Source organism: Gekko japonicus, unplaced genomic scaffold, assembly GCF_001447785.1.
Source record: "Gekko japonicus isolate JY-2015 unplaced genomic scaffold, Gekko_japonicus_V1.1 scaffold429, whole genome shotgun sequence".
Taxonomy (NCBI): Eukaryota; Metazoa; Chordata; class Lepidosauria; order Squamata; family Gekkonidae; genus Gekko; species Gekko japonicus.
In genome coordinates, this window is record NW_015161964.1 from 523,644 (window position 1) to 533,490 (window position 9,847).

The 9,847-nt window shown below is 40.9% G+C and overlaps 1 protein-coding gene across 1 annotated transcript in view; it reads right to left on the bottom strand.

Moving 5' to 3' along the window:
• LOC107126110 (neurobeachin-like) overlaps positions 1 to 9,847 on the bottom strand; it is a 600,691-nt gene that overhangs the window by 463,548 nt on the left and 127,296 nt on the right. The window contains 2 exon segments of the mRNA XM_015429619.1: positions 5,048 to 5,228; positions 7,633 to 7,641. Of these exon segments, the coding sequence (XP_015285105.1) occupies positions 5,048 to 5,228; positions 7,633 to 7,641 (190 nt within the window).

Below are 9,847 nucleotides of genomic sequence, written 5' to 3' on the forward strand. Positions count from 1 at the left end.
ATTAATATCACTCATACTTAAAAACTGGTAATTCCATGCTGATTTGTGGCATATTTTTTAAAGGTTTTGGCTTGTCCCATATTCTAAGTTTTCTTTTTAAAAAATTAATGATTTACCATCAGGCTAACATGAAATTAAAATTGACTCCTCACAATAATTTATTTAAGACATATTTAGGAGAAAGGTGCACTACAAAGGACTCAAGGGGGCTAACATGATAAGTTTAAAAAATACATTTTCAATTAAATATAACCATAAACAAGGCACCAGCCAATGCCAGAAGATTGCCAGCAAATGTACTGACTGAATGCCCTCTGAAGGAGTTCTGCCTTATGCTGTTTCCTAAAACTGTCAGGAATTTTAGCCTTCCTGGCATACTCCGAAAGGCCATTCTACAATGTGGGGACCATGACCGAAAAGGCTGAACAAAGGAAGTTTTAACAAGCTTTTATGATGGGATAAAAATATCAGAGCTGCAACATAGGTTCGTAATTGGGAGAGACTGTTCTCCAGATATTTTGGGTCCTGGGCTGTGAACAGCTTTAAAGGTAAGACCAGCATCTAAAATTCAACTCAGAAATAAATAAGCAGTCATTTTTTAAAAAAAGAAGTGTAATATTTGCCTACTGAGTCACTCCAGACAGTAATCAAACTGCCACATCTTGCACCAAATGAAGTATCCAAGTTTTCTTCAAGGGCAGCCTCATTTACAGTGCACTACAATGGTCCAGCCTTAAGGTTACTGTTTCATAGATCAACATGACTAGGTCAGCCAAGTCTAGATAAGAGACTAACCTCATGTGCAAAGAAGATGTTGTGAAAAAAGCTTTTTTAGCTACCACATCCACCTGATCAAACAAAAAAGCATGTCCAACAAAACAAACTGTTAACTGAATCTGACAAAGATAACCCAACCCCATCAAATGTGGCAAACGAGACAGCATTAGGCCATCAGTCTTGCTAACCAGCATTGCCTTTGTCTAGTCTGGATTCAGTTTCAGTTTGTTTTCCCTCAAGCACTTGACCATGGCCAATGGATGCTGACCCAGAGCAGCCATGGCTGTTTCTGGAAGTTTAAAGAGATAAACAATTAAGCATCAACAAAATATTGATGACACCCTATTCCAAAGCTTCAAATGATCTTGTTCAATGGTCTTATGCAGATATTAAAATGCCCTAAACTTTCATAGAATCATAGAGTTGGAAGGGGGCATACAGGTCCTCTAGTCTAACCCCTGCTCAGTGCAGGAACAGCCCTAGAGCATCCCTGAGAATTGTTTCTCCAGACGCTGCTTGAAGACTGCCAGTGAGGGGGAGTTCACCACCTCCCTAGGCAGCTGATTCCACTGTTGCACAACTTGTACTGTAAAAAGGTTTTTCTTAATATCCAGCCAGTACCTTCCCACCCTTAATTTAAACCCATTATTGTGAGTCCTATCCTCTGCTGCCAACAGGAAGAGCTCCCTGCCCTCCTCTAAGTAACAACCCTTCAAATACTTCAAGAGAGCAATCATGTCCCCCCTCAACCTCCTCTTCTCCAGACTAAACATTCCCAAGTCCTTCAGCCTTTTTTCATAGGGCTTGGTCTCCAGGGCCCCCATGATCTTTGTCGCTCTCCTCTGCACCCACTCCATTCTGTCCACATCCTTTTTGAAGTGTTGTTGTTCAGTCACACAGTCGAGTCTGACTCTTCGCGACCCCATGGACCAGCTCCCGCCAGACCCTCCTGTCTTCCGCCGTCCTCTGAAGTTGGCTCAATTTTCATGTTCGTTGCATCTTTGACACTGTCTAACCATCTCATCCTTTGCTGTCCCCGTCTTCTTTGACCTTCAGTCTTTCCCAGCATCAGGGTCTTCTCCAGTGAGTGCTCCCTTCTCATTTGGTGGCCAAAGTATTTGAGCTTCAGTTTCATTATCTGGCCTTCCAGGGAACAGTCAGGGTTGATTTCTTTTAGGATTGACTGATTTGATCTTCTTGCAGTCCAAGGGACTCTCAAGAGTCTTCTCCAGCACCATAGTTCAAAAGAATCTATTATTCGGCGCTCGGCCTTCCTTATAGTCCAACTCTTGCAGCCATACATGACTACTGGGAATACCATTGCTTTTGAAGTGAGGCCTCCAGAACTTCAAACAATACTCCAGGTGCGACGTGACCAATGCAATGTACAGCGGGACTATCACATCTTGCAATTTGAATGTTATGCCTCCGTCGATACACCCTAAGATTGCATTAGCCTTTTTTATCGCCGCATCACACTGACTGCTCATATTTAACTTATGGTCCACTTGTACCCCAAGATCTTGTTCACACACACTGCTACCCAGAGGTGTATCCCCCATCCAGTATGTGTGCTCCTCATTTTTGATACCCAGACGTAGAACTCGGCACTTATCCTTGTTAAATTGCATCTTGTTCACATCTCCCCACTTTTACAGCGTGTTCAGATCTCATTGAATCCTATCTCTATCTTCTGGTGTGTCTGCTGTTCCTCCCAATTTGGTGTCATCTGCAAATTTGATGAGTAGCCCCTCCACACACTCATCCAGATCATTTATAAAAATATTGAAAGGTACCGGGCCCAGAACGGAGCCCTGTGGTACCCCATTGGGCACCTCCACTCAGATGAAATGCCATTGATAACTACTCTCTGCGTGCGGTTCTCAAACAAGTTCCCTATCCACCTAACTATCCTAGAGTCCAGTCCACAGTTCTTTAGCTTACCTTTGCAAAACACTGTAAGTTAAATCCCACACCACTGGCTAAGAAACCACATCAAAACCTTTCAAACACAGGCGGCTAACAAAAAAATGTAAACCATTTAAGCACTTTCCCTCTTATTCATTCACCATAAGCCAAGCAATGCAATAAAAATGAGTGGTCAGTTATGTTGAAGGTAGCTGAAAGATCCAACAACATTAATAACAAGCATCCTCCCTATCAATCTGTAAGCGGAAATCATCCACCAGAGCAACCAAGGCCACTCCTTTTCCTCAGCAAGGCCTGTAGCCAGACTGAAAAGGATAAATGTAGAAAGCCTTCAAGGAAACCCTAGTGCACCAAAAGTGATAACCAATGGCACCATAGAGAGACTAATGAAATGTTCTCTAGTTACACAAAACTCAACAAATGTATAGGTATGGGATGGAGGATATATGGTCCAGTAATATGGCATGGGAAAAGGATCTCAGAAATGTTGTTAATCACAAAATGGACATTAATGAGCAGTGTGATGTGGCTGCAAAAAAGGGTACTGTAGGATATCTATATTCATGTAAGCATAGTATTCAAATTATGAGATGTAATAGTTCCATTGTACAGTCTACTAGTCAGATTCTCTTGAGGCACTGTGTTCCATTCTGGACAGGAGGACAATGAGGACAGTTAGGATTCAGGAAGATATCTTAGGAAAGGCTGAAGCTTGGGGGAGAATAGACTGAAAGAAAACACAATAGCATGCTTGAAATATCTGAAGAGCTGAGTAAGAGGAGAGCAAAGACTACTGCTCCAGACAGGAAGACTAGATCAAATAAGCTTGTTACGTGAGAGCAGATTTTGATTGAGGAGATGCTTCCTAATGTAAGAGCAATTTAAAAATTAACCCAATTACCTAGAGAGGTTGTGACATCACTAGAGGTCTTCAAACAGCAGTGGGACAGCCATTACTCAGGGATACTCTAGTCTTTAATTTCTTGCATTGTGCAGAGGGAAGTACTAGAAAGCAACTCTACAATTACATGATTCTACATTAATCAGGGAGATGAGGACATGTTATCAGAAGGCAATTGTAATTTTGATAATGAAGTCAAGCGTGACAAGGAGTTCAAAATAGGGACACAAGGAGAACGGTGGTATGAATGCATCCATAATATTTAGGAGCAAATGATTATCAGAAATTATAGCAGATGCTCACAAAAACTATTTAAAAAGTACATGTAATGAGATCTGGAAATTGAAGATTCTCAGATAATGCCAATTTCCTGTGGCTGTGTCTTCCCTTCTAGCTGAGAATAATCTTTCAAAAATCTATTTTAACAACTTTTTTAGAGTTAATCAATTGTTTATCAGCATACATAGACAAAAATGTTATATGCTATGAGATACAAAGAAAGCGGGATCGATAATCTTAAAGGGGCCTTTTATTATGATTTTGATATTTGTGTTTGAGTAATGTGACTGTATACTAATGCTGTCATTATTCTAATAAAATCATAGCAATCAAAGAAGAGACACTGATAAAAACCTGATGTTCATAACCCCATTATCCTATACACATTATATGTAAACTATTAAAAAAACCCCAATGATGTTGACTAATTTATATTATGTTAGAAGCAATGGGCAACAGCACAGACCTCAGAGGAGTGTACACGACAAAGGAAAATCCACCTAACTATCCTATCCTATCAAGCTTACTGGTTCGAGGGAATGCTGCTGATGTTGTTTACCTGGATTTCAGTAAAGCTTTTGACAGAGTTCCCCGTGATATTCTGATCAGTAAACTAGAGCACTGTAGACTGAACTCTAGGTTCTGGGCCCAGTACTTTTCAATATTTTTATAAATGATCTTGATGAGGGTGTGGAGGGGCTACTCATTAAATTTGCAGATGACACCAAATTGGGAAGAGCAGCAGACATACCAGAAGATAGAGATAGAATTCAATGAGATCTGAACACACTGGAAAAGTGGGCAGATGTGAACAAGATGCAATATATAGACAGACAATGGTACCTCCAGAGAAATAACTTCACCCATGAATATAATTTCAGAGGCTGACCATGTATAAATGGCATAAAGATAGTTCAGGAGGTAGACTTGTAACTGATGAAGGGAGCTCTGACTCTTGAAAGCTTATACCCCTAAAATATTATTGGTCTCTAAGGTGCTACTAGACTCAAATCTAGCCACTTCATCCATATTAGTGACATCAATACAACTCAAAGTTACTAAAACTAGGTCAGCTTCTACATATATTTTATTCGCTGTGTCCTATTTTTGTTGATCTGTAAATAATTGTTTAATGCACTGAGGTGTTGTGTGCAAACTTACCAAGCCTTAGGCACTGTCGCATTAAGCCTCCAGAAGACATGTTTTTTTCAGCTTCAATTTCACTAAAATTTAGTGAGCTTGCAAATACTAGCACATCAACCATAGCCATCAGGCGGCTGAGGAAAGTCACTGCTGTCTCTGCCGACATACCCTGAGTTACTTCAATATTCTCCAATTCAGTCTTTAAAAGGAAAAGGAAAACATTACATTAAACTTCTAAATCAATCACATGTCAATGAAATGTTTTTCTACATTTGCCTATGATGAAACTCAAAACAACCACTACAGCAATGAATTTATATTTGCATGCTGTATTAGGTGATGTGAAATTTCTTTACCATAAAGAAAATGAATGTTACTTATATGAGCCAATGAGTTAGGTAATATGGGTGCACTGAACACAAGACAGGAAGGATTCCCTCTTTTGCCTGCATGTTAGCTACTAGTGTGAAATACAGCAAAACAGGAGGATAAGCAGCTAAATCTTTCTGCATCACTGGAGAGCTAGGAGCAGGATGCCACACCGCCTACATAGAACAGAGATTGGATGCCACATTTGAGGTATGTTCATAAAAACGTCCTTTCCCATATATTGAAATAATACACAAAATAATTAAGTCTATTCCCACATCATCACAAGAAACAAAGAGATTATTGCCCTCAGAGCAAAACCACAGCCTAGCACTTAGACTGGGATAATTCTTTATCTGATAAAGCATGCTGGTCCATGACAACTTAAGCCATAAAAAGGTGTCACTAGCTCTATAATTCTAATGCAATTCATCCAATAACATTTCAAAAGTGATCCTATGAGAACGCATATAGGTGGAAGCTGCAGCAGAAGCACTATAATTTTCCCTGCACAATTTTGCATGCAGAAAATTCTAAAATTCTGCTCAGGGAAAATCCACCCTAATACAACTCTTCCGTAAAATGTACCAAGGGCACAGTGCCATTAAGTATCAACTGTTATATTAATCACGCCAACAAAAAAGTATTATTGTCACCATATACCTAATATGATGGATTTATAATTATATAATAATGTAGATTCATATACATAGAGGAACACAGATCACAAATGTTAACTTCAATTGAAACCCTTAAATTTCCTATAATTGTCACTTTAATGCATTAAACAGAAACACCTCCATCCTGGTTTTAGTTACGGGAAATGATGTTCCAATATGTTCTTATGGAAGAAATTTCAGTTTTCCGTAGCTTGTATTTTTAACCAGTTAAATTCCCCAGACAGGTTTCACATGTTAGAATGGCACCAAATTCTCAGTCTCAAAAGTGTCCAAGGAAAAATGAAGGCTTGCTGCTCTTATTTTTCCCTTCTGCTGCAGCGCCTGGGCGGAGCTCTCTTCATTCCTACTGATCCCAGCCAGAGAGCATGCCAGAAATGCAATGATGTCACATATAAGTAATCAGATATGAGGACACAACATCATCAGTATCTTTCAGTGTAATAAAATGGTGTAGCAAGTGGAGATGCATTCCTGTGACCAAACCAACCACATCAATCAGATCATGCAGTGATTTCACTGTAATGCATGGCAAGACAGGGAACACAACAGATGGGCACCACTTCTGCAGAGTGCTTATTCAACTGTGTGGTCTATTCTATGGGTTTGTACTACTAGAACTGGATTGGGATTAGTGAATATTAGTCTGCTTGCCTTAGTGACAGGGGAAGTGTTAATTCCGCCAAGTCACTACTTCCCCTCTATTGATTCAGGTCTCAATATCAGCACTGACCATGCCTTTCATAAACAGCAATGGATTTCAAGTAAATATTTCAAGTAAACTATAATTCAGTTACCTAGGCTACTAGTTTCTGCCTGACATTTACCATTGGCATTAACATTAATACAGCATCAACGTTTTAATTCTGCACGAGTAGTTTCTTGGAAGCAATAGCATTACCCTGCCAATTACCCTGGTCCAAAAGTCCCCTTTCATGTGGGATATGGAGACTCTATATACAGAACAGCTTTTCCACATGAACCAGTGCCTGTGAGATAACATGAACACAGAAAACATGCAGAAGAAGAAGATTGAATTTTGACCCCGCCCTTCACTACCCAAAAGAGTCTCAGAGCGGCTTACAAACTCCTTTCCCTTCCCTTCCGCACAACAGACACCCTGTGAGGTAGGTGGGGCTGAGAGAGCTCTGACAGAAACTGCTCTTTTTCAAGAACAGCTGTGCCAGAACTATGGCTTGCCCAAGGTCATCCAGCAGGTGCAAGTGGAGGAGTGGGGAATCAAACCCGGTTCTCCCAGATTAGAGTCTGCGCACTTACCCACTACACCAAACTGGCTCTCTCAGAGACGTGCAACGGTGATACAGCCCAGTCAATCTGTCCTCCTATGTCATGATATATCCAAATCAAAGTAACACAGGTACTGCCTTAAGCCCAATATATTTATGTTAAAATGTAATGAATATTTTCAGAAAGTTTGATAAAGTATACAAAACATTATTTGCTCCAGTCTAGGAAAAAACTGAAGAACTGAACAATACACAAAATAAAAAACAGATTCTAAATGCAAAAACTGAAATTTGAAGCAGTAATACTAACCTTAGAGCCCTGGACATGCAATAGACAAAGCAGACAACAGATAACAAAAAGAAAAAGAAATGTTACAGTCAAATGAAAATACAATGCAAAATTGAAGCTAAATATCTTAAAATCAAGAAATCGATTTGCAACTGGAATATTTCATTTTTTTAAAAAGTGATTACTTGAAAACATGCCATCTAAATTTCAAACTTTAAATTACAGTCACCACCACTGTTTAACATTGTATTCAATATATGTATCATTTAGAAATAAACATACTCAGTAAATTACTTATATAAGAGTAAAAAGCCCAGTAGCACCTTTAAGGCTTTGATCACACACACTAAATAATCCACTTTCAATACACTTCCAGTGCACTTTCCAAATGTATTTTACTGTGTGAACTGGCAAAAGCCATTTGGAAAGTGCATTGAAGGTGGATTACTTAGTGTGTGTGACCGCAGCCTAAGACTAACAAACTTTAGTGTAGCATAAGCTTACGAGAAACACAGCTCTCTTCATCAGATGCATTATGAACCAATGACTATGAGAGCTGTGTTTCTCGAAAGCTTATGCTACAATAAAGTTTGTGAGTCTTAAAGGCGCTACTGGGCTTTTTACTATTTTGCAGCAACAGACTAACACGGCTAACTTCTCTGGTTATATAAAACAGTACATTTAAGAAGCTGGGGTAACAAAATCAAAAACCATCCTCTCAACAAGTATGCAAAAATATGACTACATTGTTCACTTAGTCAAACACAATGAAATGATTCATCAGGAGAAACAAAACATTAGATGCATCCAAATTTCATGCTGTAATAAAAAACCATGTACCCTAGTAGACAAAAAGAAACTTTTATCTAACGCTAACTGCAAATTTGCTTTAGGTGCATGTAGACCTTATACGCAAAACAGAAAGTACTTTTCTTAGCAAATTTTGAACATCAGTGACTAAGTGAACACCTCTTTTGCTATGCTAAATCTAGTTTTCCTTCTTGTCCAGATGATGAACCTATGATGCTGCCATATATCTAAACCAATAACTGAAACACTAAGTACTTTGGATGGGCACAAACTGGCTGACAAACCAAAAATATTTTTGGCTGGTTCAGAGTTTTGAGAACTGAGGTTTGTAAACTGATGAACCACAATGAACTTCTCTGATTTTTTTTTTTTTGGGGGGGGGGGTTGTGGTGGTTTGTGAACCTTTGTGAGAAACAGCTGAGGGGCTGGGAGCTCCCCACTGCTAAGCTGTTTGATTTAAATGGATCAAAGCTATGCTTTGAGCTCCCCATAGCTTTTCGCGGGGAGCAGAAAGCAAGGTTTAAATGGCTTGGAGACATTTAAATCCACAGCTGATAAGCAAGGAGAACTCTCTCTGCTGTCTCAGCTGTGGGCTCCCTCGTGCTGCCTCGTTTAAATGGGCTGCAGGAAGGACCTCAAGACAGCAGAGCCAGAGAGCTCTCCCCACTGGCCCAGCTGGGGGCTCCCTGGTACAGAGAGCTCTCCCCACCAGCTCAGCAGTCTTGGTCTCCTTCCTGCAGCCCCTTTAAACTGGGCTGCATGAGGGAATCCATTTAAAGGGGCTACACCAGAGAGCCAGACACAGCTGAGACCGTGCAAAGCTCTGTGCTGGCCCAGCTGTCTCAAGCATGTTTAAAGAGGCTATGCCAGGGAGCCAGCAGCTGCCTCTGGCTCCCTGGCATAGCCCCTTTAAATGGACTGTGCTAGCCATGAGAAAAGGAGATGGAATTGTCATGGAAGAGGCATCCCATCTCCCTCTCTCCTGGTCATGTGGCCAGAAGAAAGGGCGGGAATCTCCTGAAAGTAGGGGGGTCTCCCTTCCACCTATCTCCAGGCTGCAGCAAGCAGCAGACAGGAGAAAGTGCATGCAGGATCTCCCGGGAGAAAATGGATCTCCGCGCCAGCAAGGAGAACCTTCTCCACACGGGCCCAGCTGTTTCAGGCTCACTGGCACAGCCCATTTAAAGGGGCTATGTCATGGAGTCAGAGGCAGCTGCTGGCTCCCTGGTGTAGCCCCTTTAAACGGGCTAGCCAGAGACAGTGCAGAGAAGGCTCTCCACACCAACTCAGCAGTCTTGGTCTCCTTCCTGCAGCCCGTTTAAACTGGTCTGCAGGAGATAGTCCAAGACTGCTGAGCTAGTGCGGAGAGCTGCATGGCCAGGAGAGAGGGAGATGGGAAGCCTCTTCCTAGGTGACCCCCCCCCCC